We start from the raw sequence: 17,542 nt of genomic DNA, 5'->3' as shown, positions 1-17,542 counted from the left end.
TCTAGTCGGGAGTGGTGCTGACTGAAAACAGATGATTTGGAGCGATTCGCGCGCCATCTGTTGGTCATTCTAAGGACTTATTGAACTACCCTCGTACCTTGAATCTCGTGAATTCATTAAATTCCTTGAATTTGAAAAAATCCAATAATTCCATGAATCACGTGAATTCCGCGAATCTCAAGAATTCTGCGAATCACGTAAATTGCGCGCATTCCATTAATTTTGTGAATGTCATGAATTCTGTGAATTCCTTTGATTTCCTGAATTCCTTTAATTCCGTGTATTTCTTGAATTCCGCCAATTCTTTAGATTCAGTGACTTCCTTAAATTTCGTCAATTCTTTGGATATCATGAATTCCTGAATTTCCGTAAATTCTGTGGATTTCATGAATTCCTTAAAATCTGTGAACTCCTTAAATTCCATGAATTCCTTATATGCCGTGAATTTCTTGAATTCTATAAATTCCGCGAATCCCGAATTCATTTGTCCTGAGAAATGATTTACATTTATTTTTTATTTTTGGTTCAACGGTGTCGAGATATCCAACCGAAAATCTGATACAGATGTTTTATTTGCTACTGGACTTGTATTGTCAAATTTCAATTTGGCATTTAGAAAGTACAACAATGTATTGCAGCGTTACCTCACGTTTCGAAAATAAAATTCCAATACATTTAGTGGAAGTTTCCAACGTAGATTTTTTACTGTGTGATTATGAACTTACCGTCTCAAAATATTTAAAAATATAATTTTTTATTGTTTAAATTTATTCAATTTTTAAAATGGAACTCTAAAAATACCCTGATTAAAAATATTACTTTTCAGTAATTAAAAATGTGATCAAATCCCTATCTGAAATTGTGTGTTGGAGCCATTCATAGGTATTCACTAAGGTGACACAAAAAGGCTTTTATTTTTTAGAGGTCAACGATTCCCCCAATTTAATTCCAAATACGAAAAAAGAAATTCTCTAATCTTTTATTTTTTTATTTTTCGTTTTTAACAGGTGTCGGTTTTGACTTGAAGTTTCCCATGTAAAATGCATGGGGAAATATCACTTTTTTTAGTTTATGGTATAATTTTTTAGAGTTTGAAAAAATGTGACGAAAAAGTATGGGGGCTTGTAAAGAGTTATCCAACGAATAATTTCATTTATCATATATATGGGTTAGACACCCCTCACACACCCCCACGAGTACTTGAAAACTACCCTGAAAACAAAAAATATCAATTCTTCATAAAATCGACATTTTGAGCACTGTATTCTGGTCTTTTTTTACTTAAAATTATTAATATTGGTGCAATGAAATATTTATTATCATTGGTTAATTAATTTTAAATTATTTAAACAAATGGAATTTGTTTAAAAAATTTAAAAATCTTTTGTTTCCTTGTAATTATTGTTGTTAGTCTAGTGGAATATTTAATAACATTGTTTCATTAATTTTTAATTGCTTAAACAAATTGAATTAGCTTAAATTTTTTTTCTTAATGCGTTTTTTCCTTAAAAATGATTACTATTGGTCTAGTGGAATATTTATTAATATTAGGTCATTCATTTTCAATTATTTAAACAAAAGGAATTGGTTTATATAATTTCGTTTCGATATATATATAACATATACATATATAACACAGGCACACAAAAAAGTCAAAGTCCACGGAGGCGACCTTTGGGGTTCTATGGTTTTTGGGTCGCTGATTCCGAATCGTTTGTCGGTTTTTCAGATCAGATCGCTTTCAAGGTCATTTGAAGGTCAAATGAAGAAAATATTGCTGAAAAAATCTGAAAAAATTCAGACATAGGTTTTTTAGCATGCTGAATCCGAATCCGGCGTCGGTTGACCTTCATTAGTTCAAAATCAAGGTCATTTGAAGGTCAAACCAACAAAATAACCTCAAAACAATTTGTAAAAATTTATATATAAGTTTTAAGAGTCGTAGAATCTAAATCCTAGGTCATTTTGACCATATCTAGTATTTTCAAGGTCATTGAAATATGAAAATAACAACCCATATATCGAGTTTGATAGACCTTCATCAATTCACGTACAAGCTCATAATAAGATCAAAAAATTAACAATCCCTCATAAACAAGTACGATAGACATATTTTTTTGTATCAACTTGTGTTCATGTTTTCCGCTCATACCGTACTCTCTTACTATCAAATGATCGACGTAACGGGTTTTTTCAATTTTTGCCTGTAGTTTTACACTCTCTTTTCAGTGACCAGCAGTAATCAGCCATCATAGCGACATCCATCTGCCTTGGTAGCGCTTTTCCATTTCTTTTATGTCTTGATGGAAGCGCTCTCCTTGCTCTTCACTGTAATCACCACAATTCTCTGGGAATCGATCCAGGTGATTATGCAGGAAGTGCAATTTGTATGACATCAGGCACCCCATTTTTCCAAAGTTCTTAATCATTTCGGCTACTATAACTTTATAATTTTCACTTCTGTTATTTCCTACAAAGTTTTTCACAACTTCCTTCAAACTGAGCCATGCATCCCTTTGAATTTTTATCATTGTCGTTGGAAATTTATCATCTTGTAAAAGTCTCCTTATTTCTGGACCATCAAAAATCCCTTCTTTCAACTTGGCATCAGATTTGTATTGAAACTTCTTTTCCAAGTATTTAAAATATCGACTATTTGCATCTAAGGCTTTCACAAATTCCTTCATGACTCCTAATTTAATATGTAATGGAGGAATCAATACTTTTTTTGGATCAACCAGGGCCGATTCAATGATATTTCCTTTTCCTATTTTCAGTGATTTCCTTTCAGCCCATTTATGATTCGTGTAATGTTTTTCGCGATCTCTACTATCCCAAAGGCACAAGAAACACGGATTCTTTGTAAATCCAGACTGCTGTCCTAGCAACATACCTGGAACATTCAAATGACCACATATAAGCCAATTATATGTTTTGTATTCAATGGCCTCTAGAAGTTTTTTAAGATTAGTGAAGGATTCTTTCATTGTCGTAGAGTGTGCGACAGATACTGCGGCATATTGATTTGTGTTGTGAAGTATTACAGCTTGTAAGCTTCTTTTTGATGAGTCAATAAATAGTCTCCAATCATCATCTTTATAAGTATTTGGCTTAAGTTCTTCCATCAGTCCTTTAACATTTGAACAGTACACTAATTTTTCTTCATCAAAGACTTTTTCTTCGAAATACTGCTTAAAACTCTCATTTCTTTTTCTATAAAACGTTACTTTCGTACCTTTTTTTAATAAATTTTTACTTTTTAAAATTGAAGCTAAATGTTCCGCAGCATCTTTAGGTAGTCCCAAATCTCTTACGAGATCATTAATTTCGGACTGTGTAAATTTTTCAGCAATTCTATTGCTTACTTCACCCGGTTTATAAACTTCATCAGAGCTTTCACTGTTATCGCTTTCATATTCATCTTGATTTTCATCATCGGTCTTAGTGCTTTGCAATCATCATCATCATCATCATCATCATCATCATCATCATCATCATCATCATCATCATCTTTAGACTCAATTGATAAATTTTCTATACTATCAAAATCAACCTCAACAATCGTTTGAGTTCTCTCAATGGCTTTTTTTACTGATCCTACCTGGGCGTATATAAGAGTATGTAAATTTTTTTTATTATACTCACGGATATCGGTTTTACAGAAATAACAATCATCTTCGTTGGATGGTTCATTCCATTCTGTGGGTTTAATGAAGATCAATTTAGAATCGTCTTTAGCTTTTTTCCAAATAGAAAGCATTTTGCGGCAGTTATTGCAAATACTATCAGGAGCCCAATCTCCCGAAACTATATCTGAATTAAAGCATTCTTTGTATATATTCCGAAAATTTTCGTTGAACGATCGCCGATCGTTTTTGTTCGGAAGAAATGTTCCACAAATGAATCAAAATGCGTTAACATCTTTCGGGCACACGTGTTTAGAAGATGAGGTTGAAGGTTTGTTTAAATTTTCCATATTTTTGTATATAAACCTGCTCGACAGGGATCCTGGTCTGATTGCAGGTGAGTCCGCCATCCTGGAGGTGATAACACTCTTACCTCTCCAGGGCTAAGTAAAAGGGCTTTTCGTCTTTGACGAGGACAATGTCAAATCGTCGACGAACACACTACATACATCGAAGCATCTAGACATCCGCACATCCATACATGCAGGTCCACACATGCACACACGCAAACATTCACTCATAACCACAAATACATGTGGACATTTATAAAAAATGTATTTTTTACCATATTAGGGCAAAAAGAACCCACTTCCTTTTTAAAGATATACCATTCTTATGGATACAAAGCTTTCTATTTCAAGAAATCTACAGTAGCTAATATTGCTAAGAAAGTACACTGCCTTACGTTCGAGAAATGTACAGCAGCTAATGTTGATAAAGATAAATTAATATTTCCAGTTTCTATATAAATGAAAAACTAAAGATGATTCTAAATTAATTTTTTAAAACAGTTTTTCAACAGTTACCTCATTGATTTGACATTCAAATTACCTTGACTTTGAACTCATGAAGGTCAACCGACACCGGATTCGGATTCAGCGTGCTAAAAAACCTATGCCTGAATTTTTTTAGATTTTTTCAGCAATATTTTCTTCATTTGACCTTCAAATGACCTTGAAAGCGATCTGATCTGAAAAAACCGACAAACGATTCGGAATCTGCGACCCGAAAAACATAGAACCCCAAAAGTCACCTCCGTGGACTTTGACATTTTGTGTGCCTGTGTAATTTTTAATAAAAAAATTATTTACGGAAATTCCTTTTGTTTAAACAATTGAACATTAATGAACTAATGTTAATAAATATTCCACTCAAACAATAGTAATAATTTTTAAGGAAAAAACGAAATTTCGAAAAAAATTGTTTAAACAAATCTCATTTGTTTAAATAATGAAACATTAATTAACCAATGTTAATCAATATTCTGCTAGACTAATAGTAATAATTTTTAGTGGGAAAAACGAATTTTCGAGGAAAAAAAATATTGAAACAAATTCCATTTGTTTTAATAATTGAAAATTAATCATAACGCCTTTTCCAGCTTGTTCAGGGCAAACGTTACGGAAAATTCCGTAGCCATAGACAGTGCCTATTTTATAATTATAAAATTTCTTTACATGTCATATTTTTGACAACATTGGAACTATTGGAAGTATTCAAAACACAAATATGATTTAAATTTATAACCTTTATAACACTCAGAAACGATACAATGCTGCCATCTATAGGGAAATCCCGCATACATAAAATATTGTAGAATGGGTATGATATCCTAAAGTGAAACGAAACATTACATCATTTTGTCATAATTTTATTCCTGAAATCAGACGAAATGTATAATAATTTAATTTTTAAAGAAGAATGTAAACTATTTCTATATTCTAGAATGCATTTCAATAAAAAAGTAAAAAACGACGAGCTAACTGACGGTTCATGTGTACCAACATTCATTTGAATTCAAAAAATCTTACCCAATAATTAACGAATAAATATTTATCGAATGACGTTCATGTTTAGCATATTTCTAGAATTAAAATAAATTAAGTCTAAAACATGTAAAGTCTAGGTATGTATAATAATTTTTAAGTATTTATCTAAATGGCTGCTAATATATTTTTGTGTCGCTTCCCACTTGTTATTTCTTTCTTTGGTTGGTGAAGCTGTAAATTTGTAGATGGTACCACTGGCAGCTGCCTGTTCATGAAGTCATACACGTCGAGGGTTTCTAAACATCTTTAACGAACTCGGTTTACTGTTTGGAAATGCAGTTTGTTACTGCTTATACAGTTTCACATCATTTTAGCATTTATTTACAAAGTGTGTTGTAAGTTATGTACGATATTTTGTGCATGAAAAATGTTTTAAAAATGCAAATTGACTTTTATATTTAATTTCCCAATCATCGTTAATATGTCATTAAATTTTGGACTTTGCAGGCGCGACATTTTTACAAAGTTCAGGATTGTAGGTTATAAAAAGTGAATTTCGGAACAGTCAATAGTGTGAACTTGTAGATACATAATGACATCGTCAAAGGAAGATCACACTTCCAAAGAGGAACTCAAAAGAGAGAAAAAAGAAAAGGACGAGATAGATTTTGAAGATGTAGAGGTACATTTTTTCAGATATCATTTCACAAATATGTTTATAAGAAATTGATTATTTTTTATTGTGTGGTGGGCGTGCTTGTGTATGTAAATGTTACATATATGTATACATTCTTGGTAAACTTACGGTGTTACATCACTGGCCTTGGCGAAAATACGATAATTCAAAATGATTTTTAAATTCTCATCATAATGAGAGGGAATTAGTTTTATGTGAAGAAATGAATAGCGCGGATTTCTTTAAATCTCGAGACTAACAAATTTTAAAAATCCATCTTCAACGTGGTTATAAAGAGAGAAATAAACAAGTACCCCCCTTTTCATCATTAAAAGCACTTTTTGAAGGAAACTAATGTAAGATGAATAAAAAAGCCCTTAATGAAAATAGATAACATGGTCGATAATTTTGAGCATTCTTCATGTGCAAGGGGACGTACAAAAGTTACATCTAAACATTCACTTTGTTCATTCCTAATATCAACCAGACACAGAAAGTTATTAAAATTTTGAGGTTGGGAGATATAGTTTTAGCAATAAATTTTTAAGAAAAAAAGTATATTCAATTACTTTATATTATTGAAGATATAGAAGTTGATATTATTAAAATACTAGACAACAAAGTAGATTTGTTTTGTAATCTTCCAGAATTAATGGTGACGAAGGCTGATAAATAGAAAGTATTGCCGGTAATAAGCTTTGAATTCAGAAAAAATAAGAATTTGCATTCCTATGAATACGCGATTTTTCCTCCATCTAAAAATCCCCCAAGCGGAACAGAAAAAGTGCAAATCCTATTCCTCTCAATCGACTTAGTAAAATTCAACGAAAGCATTTATTTAACCTATTTTTCATTATTAAATCTTTTTATAACTTATAAATTCGAAAAATATTCAAATTTATATTTATTTATATTTTAATAATTTATTTAAACGTCTCAAAAAATGCAACAAAGAAATCTATGCAAATGTGTGAATTTGAATAATTTTAACTCTAGAGAGGCAGAGTTGAATTGGTGAGAATTAAAATTTCAGAATTTACATTCCACATGAAGGAATTAAGACAACTTATTACACATGTTTTATGAACTTATTAGAAGAAATTAAATAAAATGAAAATATGACCACTTCCGAGGAATAAAAAATATCTCTGTGAGGTGCGTTACCGGTACAATTAGAAGGAATTAAATATATTGAAAACACGTTCTGTTTGGGAGAATATAAAAACTGTGTAGCGATCGCTATGGAAATAGAAATGAATAAGTTTAGCAGGTATCTTATTCTTATTGTGGCATTTTAGAAAGATGGAAAAATCGCGCATTCAAAACAATAGAATAATCTTCACTTTTGCGCTGAAATCTGAAAATATTAATTTTTCTCTATTCTACGCTTATTACCGTGTTACAGTCGCGATTCTTAGAAAGGATCACAATTATAAAATGATGCATATTTCGCATGATGAAGAATTCTACAGAAGGGTACTTTTAAAGTTCTAGTGAGGGTGAGAATTAAAAGAATATTTGGGTTAAAATATTTAAAAATGTGATTTTGATGTAATTATTATACAGACAGACATTTGTTAACAGGTTGTGTTGAATCTTTTTTTCTCTCGTAACTTTCATCGTTTTTCCATGCATTTTTATTTTATTTTTTTGTTTTCAATGTTATTTATCACGAATAATACAAAAAGCACGTGTCCTATCAAAAAGTGATTCGTAACGAAATTGTAGATCTTTTTTGGTTTAACAATTTTTTTAATTCATCTTTTTTCGTATCCTACATGGTTTGTCCACAAAATGGAATTTTGGATTTTTCATTATTTTTTGTGCAATCAAAATTCGAATTTTCGATTTTTCAAGAATATGCAAAAATTTGTTGTAATAATATTATAGGGCTTTAAAAAAGAAATGTTTTTCTTCTTTTGACTTTTTTCATATCGTGCGTTTTTTGGCTTAAAATTTTGATTTTCGGTTGATTAAAAAAGCTTTGAAAATGGTATAATATCCGTACATAGAATTTTCAAATTCCGAAAAATGTGGTTTTAAAAATTTTCAAAATGCGCTCACTTTTTGAATTTTTAGCAAAAGAGTCTGGTTAACGAACTCGCCCTTTCTTTTAGGACCTAAAAAAAGTGTGCTAAAGATGGATTTGATCCGTTCATTTTTTCGAGAGTTATCGCGTTTACGGACGGATAGACAGACAGACGCAATCGCCAAAACTTGATTTTCGGATTCAGATTTCATGGTGTATTAAAACCTGGAGATCTCTTAAGAAACTGAGATGTAAAATTTCTGTCCATTTTAATACTTTCTCAATCATAAATCCTGAGAATGTTATGAAAAACTACAATCCTTGCTTGAGACATTTTTCTGTATCTTGCGTTTTTATGTTAAAAATAGGATTTTCGTTTCGATATTATTTTTTATGGATAAAACCAAATATCCTACAAGTTTTCTTTTACATTTTTATGTATCTAGCTTTTGTTGATGTAATATTGGAATTTTTGATTTGTTCACACCAATTTCGATGAATAAACTAATTAAGAACGAGAAACAATCCTCCAAAAACCTTTCCTCATATTTTGCGTCGTATATTGGCTTAAGATTTTAATTTTCGATGTTCTACATACTACTTTCGAGAAATAAAAAGAAAATAACTAATCCTACTGGAAATTGAATAAGAGAAATTGTGCAGAATTTTTCTAAATCTAATATTTCTCCTTAAGACTTTCTTTCGTATTTTGCGTCGTTTGGTTTAAAATTTTAATGTTGTGATATCAAATTTCGGGTAATTCTAAGACTTTCTCAATCATAAATGATAAGAATGTAATAAATTATAACAAATTTGCATCTGTTTTTTAGGCAAACAACTTTTGTCTATCAATTCGCTTTCTTACCTTTTATCGTTTACCAAAAAATTTGCATGTTTATTTTTAATGTCATTTTTACAATTAAAACCAAAAATACGCGTTCTATCAAAAAGTAATAGATAACAAATTTTTAGATATGTTTTAGGTGCACAGTTTTAGTTAAATATATTTTGTTCATAACTTGAATCGTTCTTCGACAAATTTTCCTTTTATTTTCAATGTTATTTTTCATGAATAAAACAAAAAGTACGCATCTAATCAAGAAGTGATTATTAACTAATTTATAGATTTTTTTGGGGATCACAATTTTTGTTAATTCATCTTTTATCGTATTCTGCATAGTTTGACCACAAAATAGCATTTTTTTATTTTTCATTATTTTTTGGGCAATCAAAATTTCAATTTTTGATTTTCTAAGAAAATGCAAAAATTTTTTATGGCATTCTTATAGGGATTTTAAAAATGAATGTTTTTCTTCTCTTGATATTTTATAATTAATTTTGTGAAAGAATTGATTTTAATCTTGATTTTGATTTAAGATATGTCGATGATTCGGCACTTTGTGTACATAGAAATAATGTTGATACTCTCTTAAGTGAGTTAATTAGAATACACTAAAAATTAAAATTTAATGTTGAAAACTGAAACTGAAGGGTGATTAAATTTTCTAGATATGACTTTTATCATTAGCCGTTTGATTTTATTGAGAAACGTACGCATAATAGAATAATCATATACTAAAATTGCTCAAATTCAGTACATTCTTTTTACAAAAATTTAAATAAACCTATTTCTTTCAAGAAATTTAAGTAAAATAATTCAGACTCAAATAAAGGAACTCTTATATTAATAATAATAACAAGCCAACCCTGCAGATTGGAAGGAATCAAAAGTTTAGTGTCTATTAAAAATTTTTAATGTGAGATTGAAAAGAAATATATTTTTTCATGAATCATTTTATGCAAACTGAGCATGAAAAAGATTCACAATTAAAAACGAGACTACCAATCTACCTCATTTTTCAGTTCATTAGAGAAAAAAAAGTAACAATTGAAAAATGAGGGAGAAAAAAGGAAAAAGTCAACCAAAACTAACCTCTCACTTTTTTCTTTCCCGTATTATTTTATACTTTACTAGGCAACCAACATGTTTCGGGGCCAATTTATACCCCGTCATCAGGGATTATTTATAGGAACACTGCAAGGTCTGATTAATAGATTCTTCTGCTAGTTAAAAATCAAACAATACCTGCAATTAAAAAAAAGATATAATATACATATATACATTTTCCTTTTTAAAAAAGATACCTTTGTCGAATTTTGCATTCATTAGTGAAAGAAGAGACAAAGATATAAACATTATTCTTTATGATAAGAATAAAAACATTAATTTTAACCAAAAAGGAAAACATAAACATAAAATCACACATGGTCCTGATTTCAACTGGGACAAGATTCTTTATCATGAGTGACATAAAAAAGGAGTATTCATGGAGATGCTATTTATAAAGAGAAATAGGATAACAAGCTATTAATTTAAAAATATTTCCCTCAAGATATACATAAGTTTGGGATAGGGTTATTAATTAAATCAATTGTATTTTCTCTTATTATTGAAAATAATTTTTTAATTTTTAAATCAATTCTCACCAACGAATTGGAGAATTAAACTAAATAACCTTTTTGTATAAACCCTTATTTATACCTGTAGTTTTCCTATAAATAATCCCTGATTAGGAGGTTATAAATTGGTTTCGGAACATGGTGGTCCCTACTCCCTAGTAGTTTAAAAAAGATGAAGAAACAAAAAGGAAAGAGTGAGAAAGGTTGGTTTTGGTTGACTCTTTTCTTTTTCTCCCTCTTTTTTTCATTTGTTATGTGATTATCTCTGATGACCCGAATATTATGTAGTTCGGAAATATAAATTTGATTTGTAAATTTCAGGTTTCATTTCAATCTTAAATAAATTTTTAAAATATAGACACTAAACTCAGGAATTGTTTCAATCTACAGGGTTTGTTTAGGAATATCTTTGAAAGTTCTTTTAATTAGGTCAAGCGGTTTTTCACCTCAATTTGTAGAAAGAAATCTAATTTTATGTCATAAATATTATATAAAGGATGTTTCTAAATAGGAGAAATTATAGAAATGTGTCATTTTTTCTATTATTTCTTTTCCTATTTGGATAGAGTAATGTATTATTACTTTCAAGACTTTCTATTGTTATTTGTTAATTGCTATTCTAGCACATTTATGAAAGATTAAAGTTCTCTAAAGTTTGAATCTGCTTAGTAAATTTGACGTTGACCAGAATTTTAGGAAGTCAAAGAAAACTTAAATTTTTGTTATGCTTCTTCTTATTGTTCCTTATTTTCTTTTTTCTTTTCCTATACTGAAGATATTTCTAAAATACTCGGTAATGAATCACTTTTAAGTTAAAAAGTTCCTATTAGAATAAAATAGTGAAAGATTGTACCATTTCTCGTTCAAAGCAAACTTCAAAACTATTTTCAAGTTGAATAATTGAATAATTTAAAATTTTAAATTAAATTGATTTTAAATTAATTGAATAATTTTAAATTGAAACGTTTAAACTGCCACAATTTTAAATTGGTATCTTTTGAAATTCACCATCTTAAATTAAATGAGTTTTAAATTGAAACCTCATAACTTCCAAAACTTGAATTTGAAAATTGGCACTCACATGTTTATGCCGTAAGCACCTTTCAATTTTGAATTTAGAAGGGTCCAAATTTAATTATTTTGAATGTAATGATTAAAAACATGTTTATATTACAATTTTCGCAATTTTCATTATTTGAACGAATTTTTATTACAAATATTCAATATTGAATGATGAAACATTGATCATTTTAAAATTTGAAATTTAAGTAATTGAGCCTTCCGCGATCAAAACCGGACACGGTCGAAATGCCTTGGTTTCAGTTAGCCTCTTGGTTATTCTCGTTCTTGATTTTTTAAAGTCGAATTTTCAATTTCTTTGAATTAATAGTTGCTTCAAAAAGATTGAAAATCCGACTTGAAAAATTCAAGAAACAGAATAACCAAGAGGCCAACTGAAACCGAGGCATTTCGAGCGTGTCCCGTTTTGATCGCGGGAGGCTCAATTACTTAAATTTCAAATTTAAAAATTATGAAGGAGAATAACCAAGAGGCCAAATGAAACCAAGGCATTTCGAGCGTGTCCTGTTTTGATCGCTGGTGGCTCAATTTTATACTGTCCACATTTGAATTAAATCAAAAGATGTCATACTTCAAACTTTTAAAAATTGACAGTTTACAATTAATTAAAATGATTGTGTTGCAAATTAAATTTTCCATTAATTTTTTTAACAATATTTAAATTTTTGTGAATTTGAAAACCATATGTACTTATAAAAAAGAAAACATTCCAAGTAGAATAATTTCAATTTTAAATACAAATGTTTAAAATTGGACATTTAAAGTTTTTAACATTTCTGAATTGTACTATTTCAAAATAAAGTCCAAATTGAATGATTTTAGTTTGATGTGTTTAAGATTAAATGCTTAATTTATGATTAACAAATTAAACTTAGGAATTTTTCAAAAAATAAATATAAGTAGTATATCATTTTTAAATTATATTATTATTCTGAAATCCAGATTTAAATTAATAAATATCTTTTTTGTCCCTTAGAAATTGATGGTTTTTGCAGCGACGAGACTCCAGCAAAACTTTTATGAACTTCTAAGCGATTGGAATGAGTATGATCCTCGAAAACCTCACATCCTCAAAAATTGCATTGGCACGGCTCTCTTTGGCCCACCAGAAGCTGAGGAAAATGAGTCTCTGGAATCAGTTGAAGGCGCACCTTTCCTGTACAAACCAGCCTATAAAATGAAAAAAATTCAAGAAATTTACGATAAAATCGTAGAGCATGGAACGCAAAACACCAAAGATAAAACAATACTGTGTAGCTTAATGTACAATGTCACTTTTCATAAGAATTCAGTGAAGGCTGTGATTGATAAAATAAAAAAGGCAGACATGTTTAATGGAGATTGTTTCATGGAGTATGTACAGCCTGTTCCATTTTTTAAAGTTTTGAAGAACTTTGTAGAAAAGAAAGATAAAGACGAAAAGAAAGATGAGAAAAAGTATAAAAAGAACAAAAAGGTGGACGAGAAAATGGATCTGGACAAAGAGAAGGAAGAAGAAAAAATGGAACTGGATAAAGAGGATGAAAATGAAAAGGAACATAAGTTGAAAACCACAAAAGTGGAACTTTACTACATTGATGTCAATGCCAGAGTTTATACAAGCTGGTCCGATTATTTAACAACAAATATTTTACCTCCTTGTATTATGGTTGTGCCTTATGGAGGAGAATATCAAGGAGACGAGGGAGAGCAATGGTCGGAGGAAACATCTTACGTTTGGGTGGAATCACACAAATCACCAGCTTGCAAAACGAAATATTTAGGATTATTAGATACTGCGGCTACTGTCGTTGGACTTGGAAGCATGGGAGCTGCTTTGTTCAATCCTGTTGGTGCTTCTGTCGCAATTGCAGGCAAGTTGAAAAACAAATTTTATATTACATGAGGTAAATTTAAGCACATAATTTTAAATTTCTATTTAAACGAGCTGAAAAATAAATTATTTAATCATTTTAAATCTAAACAAGTAAACAAGCAATCGACGAGAAATTTTCACTTATTCATTAGTAACTGAAATCACTGATAAATTATTCAATATTTTAACTAATTGAATTCAGTGACTTAGAATGTTCAACTGTTTGGCAATAAGACGAAATTGTCTTAAATTTTTCTTATATTCGAAATCAGTTTCCATAAAAGAGAGTAATAAATATAACATTTGCAGCTAGTTTTTCGAGGTAATTAATAATGAATAAGTCTTTTTAGTCAATTTTATTAATCCAGTTATAGATTAATTAATTTTAAACTTTGCTGTACACGCAGAACATCCTTAAACTGGAAGTTACTACCACGTAAAAAGCGTTGAACTGCTGGAGATTAATTTATAATTAATTATAATTCGAGTAATCACGGTAAAAATAAACGTAATTGTGTCGCTTATTATTTTCAAAATTAAACTGCCTATTTGAAACTACACCTTGAAAAACTAGTAAGATTAAATAATGCATTGGGCTCATTGAGTATTCTAATATTACGTCACGCTCGATCGGTAACATCAAAATCTGTAAGACTGCAAAGCATTGTTTAGATAGGAGTTAGGCTAAAATTAATTAATTTTGGCGAAATTAAGTAAAAAGTCGTGATATGGCTTTGCTTTTAAGAAAGAAAAGCCATTTATTTCATTATTGTTGGCAATTTGAAAATTTTTCGATTAGGCAATCCACCACGAAAAATAACTTATGTCATAATACATTTCGATAATAAGTCATTTTATGTAGTTTCATATCAAATAAAGTTATATCGAAGAGAATTTAAAATAATTTAAAAGACTTTACGTGATCTTAGGATTTCTAAAGAGATTTTTAACGATTTCAAAAATTTTGAAAGGATCTTAAAAGAATCCAAAAAATTTTAAGGATTTGCAAGATATTTGATCATATTTTAAGGCACTTCAGGTGATTTCAAAGAATTTCAAGCGAGTTACTGAAGTTATTTAAAAGGATGTTAATGAATTTGAAGAGATTTCAATTGATGTAACTTTTTTAATATTTAAAGGAATTTAAGAAAATTCAAAGGATTTTAATTAACTATACTCAATTTTGGAAATTATCAATGATTTTAAAGAAGTGGAAGGAATTTCAAAAAAAAATCGGAGGATCTAAAGGATTTTCAAACAAAAACTTAAAGAATTTCTGAAATTCAAGTGATTTTAAGGAATTACTATGGGGACTTGACGGGATTTTAAAATTTTCTTTTAAAGGATTAATATGAAAGCCATTTAAAAAGTTATCCAAAAAGAGTTTAGTATATTTTAAGACTTCAATTTTTTTTAATTCAATTATTTAAGGATTTTCAAGAGATATTAAGGAGTCTAAAAAAATTTAAGGATTTTAAGAGATTTTAATTAATTTTAGTCAATTTTGAAATTTTTAAAATGATTTTAAAGAAGTTGAATGGAATTCAAAAAAATTCGGAGGACTTTAAGGATTTCTAAGAAATCAAGTGATTTTCAGGAATTACTAGGGACTTGGCGGAATTTTAAAGCTTCTTTTTAAAAGATTTAAAAATAATCGAAAAATTGTTTTAAAAGATTTAATGATTTACAGGTGATTTTATAAGATTTTACGACAGTTTCATTGATTTTAAAGAAATTCAAGCGAGTTATTGAAAAGTTATTAAAACAGATATAATGAATTTGAGGAGATTTCAAGGTTTTTAAAGAAACTGATTGATTTAAGGATTTTCAAGAAATTTTAAGGAGCCTGAGAAAATTTAAAGGATTTTGGATTTAAAAGATTTGAATTAGTTTTAGTCAATTTTACTATATTTTTATTTATTTCAAAGAAGTTATAGAGTCCAAAAAATTCGGAGGACTTGAAGGATTTTCAAGAAATCTTACAAGATTTACAAAGAATTCATGTGATTTCAAAGAATTATTAGGGACTTGACGGAATCTTCAAGTTTCTTTTTAAAGGATTTAAAACTAATTCAAAAAGATTGAAAGATTGACAAGTTATTTTTTATGATTTTAAAAGAATTTTAGAGGTCTTTAATGAATTTGAAAAAGTTAAAAGATTTTAAGGAATTTTAAGAGATTTAAAGGAATTTAAGAAAATGTAAAGGATTTTAAGAGATTTGAATTAATTTAATTCAATTTCGAGAAAATTCGAAAGATTGTAAATATTTGTAAAGAAGTTGCAGAGATTTAACAAAAAAATCGGAAGAGTTTGAGAATTATCAAGAAATCTTACAGGATTTCTAAGAGTTCAAGTGATTTTAAGGAATCACTATACGGACTTGACGGGATTTAAAAGTTTAGTTTTAAAGGATTTAAAAATATTTCCATAAGTTTCAGTGACTTTAAAGAATGCTAAGCAATTATTTAAAAAGTTATTTGCAAAAATTCAAAGATTTTAAGGATTGTCAAGAATTTGAAGGGATTTAAAAAAAAGTCGGAGAAGTTCAAGGATTTTCAGGAAGTGTTATAGGATTTCTAAGAAGAATCACAGTCTTTGATAATTTTTGTTTTCTCAATGTGCAAGAATAATCTCTTGGTATCTTTGAAAAACACACTTTAACGAATTACCAAAATTCAAAAATTTTGACCGCCAACTATCCCAACAATGCAACCTAACCTCAATCACGGCACATTATATTTTTTCTTGATAGATTGTGCAAATCGCACACTTCCCCAATCGCTAATAATAATTAAAGAAATGACTTTTCTATCTGAGAAGCAAAGCCATATCACGATTTTTCACTTACTTTCGTCTATAAAAATTCATTTTAGTCAAACTCCTATGTAATCAATGCTTTTCAGTCCACCAAGTTATAGATTTTGACGTTACCGACCGAGTATGACGTAATGTCATGGACATAGGAAACAAGGGACTAGGCCATGGACATAGGAAACACGGGACTAGGCATGCCATCCTAACTTCGCGAGCGGGGTTGAATCCACGGGAGGGGGGAGAATTCCATGAGTGGGGAGAGCCGCCATCTTACGATGTGCCATTTGATTATGCGCACGAGCATTTTTGCCGACAAACTGTACATGAAAATATAAACATGTGGGTCCTGCCATGTTTGTCGCGGGACATCAAAAGTTGGCGGACCTCCCCCCGCAATGACATGCCTAGTCCCTTGTTTCCTATGTCCGTGGTATATAACCTAAGTTCGTAATATAATTAATATATTAAGGGTGAAAAGGGAGAAGGTAGCAAATGACATTTTTTTTGAAGTGGGTTTTTTGGTTACAAAATACTAAACAATTCTAATGCACATCGAGGTAAAAGGATTGTTTTAAAATCGTATTTTTAAATTAGATTTTTATCTCCATTAAAAATAAAGACTTTTATGATCGAGCTGTTTCTTATGACACTCACCAAAATATCTCGGTTGGTCTCACCATCTAAAAAGTGATAATTATTATTTTTTAATTAAAACGATTTTCAGAGACCATAAGAATCTAACCTCAAAAGTAAAACTCAGGTTTCTCCGAACTGAATAATATAGCGTGGGCTGACAACGTAACTGGGAGCGTGATACGGATAAGGCTAATTTTCACATGAGATGTTCGTCTGATGATGAGGAACGTAAAAATGGGTGCCTGGCAGGTGTGAGTGGATGCGTTTACCTGTGGCGACCTGTCAAAGGTGCTAATTTTTGGCAGTTAACTTACGTGACTCGGATAAGGTTGAAAATTGGTGCACATGTAGGGGTTGACATTAGAAATAGCACCTGCGCATTGCCAGGCACTTACCTGGATGCAAAAGTGTTGCCAGGCGGTTTCGAAGTCGCTGGAAACTCAGGTGAAATTTCTTGAAATTGATTTTACAGGAAAAAGTTTGAAACAAAAGTTGGTCCTCTCCCGGAGATGCATATTTTCATTGGTATATAATTT

General features: G+C 29.8%; 1 protein-coding gene across 2 annotated transcripts in view; it reads left to right on the top strand.

Annotated features, from left to right (window-relative positions):
* The first annotated feature begins 5,724 nt into the window (after positions 1-5,724).
* The window catches only part of LOC117171501, a 30,713-nt gene continuing 18,895 nt past the window's right edge, over positions 5,725-17,542 (top strand). Inside the window, exons 1-3 of one of the 2 annotated variants that reach the window (XM_033358867.1) lie at positions 5,725-5,843; positions 5,963-6,137; positions 12,677-13,553. In XM_033358867.1, the coding sequence (XP_033214758.1) occupies positions 6,048-6,137; positions 12,677-13,553 (967 nt within the window). In that variant the 5' untranslated portion in view covers positions 5,725-5,843; positions 5,963-6,047. Of the gene's footprint in view, positions 5,851-5,962; positions 6,138-12,676; positions 13,554-17,542 lie in introns of both variants that reach the window. The other variant, XM_033358866.1, reaches the window with a different exon arrangement.

Source organism: Belonocnema kinseyi, chromosome 4 (genome assembly GCF_010883055.1).
Source record: "Belonocnema kinseyi isolate 2016_QV_RU_SX_M_011 chromosome 4, B_treatae_v1, whole genome shotgun sequence".
NCBI classification, from domain to species: domain Eukaryota; kingdom Metazoa; phylum Arthropoda; class Insecta; order Hymenoptera; family Cynipidae; genus Belonocnema; species Belonocnema kinseyi.
Note: the sequence above shows the minus strand (reverse complement) of the source record. Positions and strands in the feature narration are given on the sequence as shown.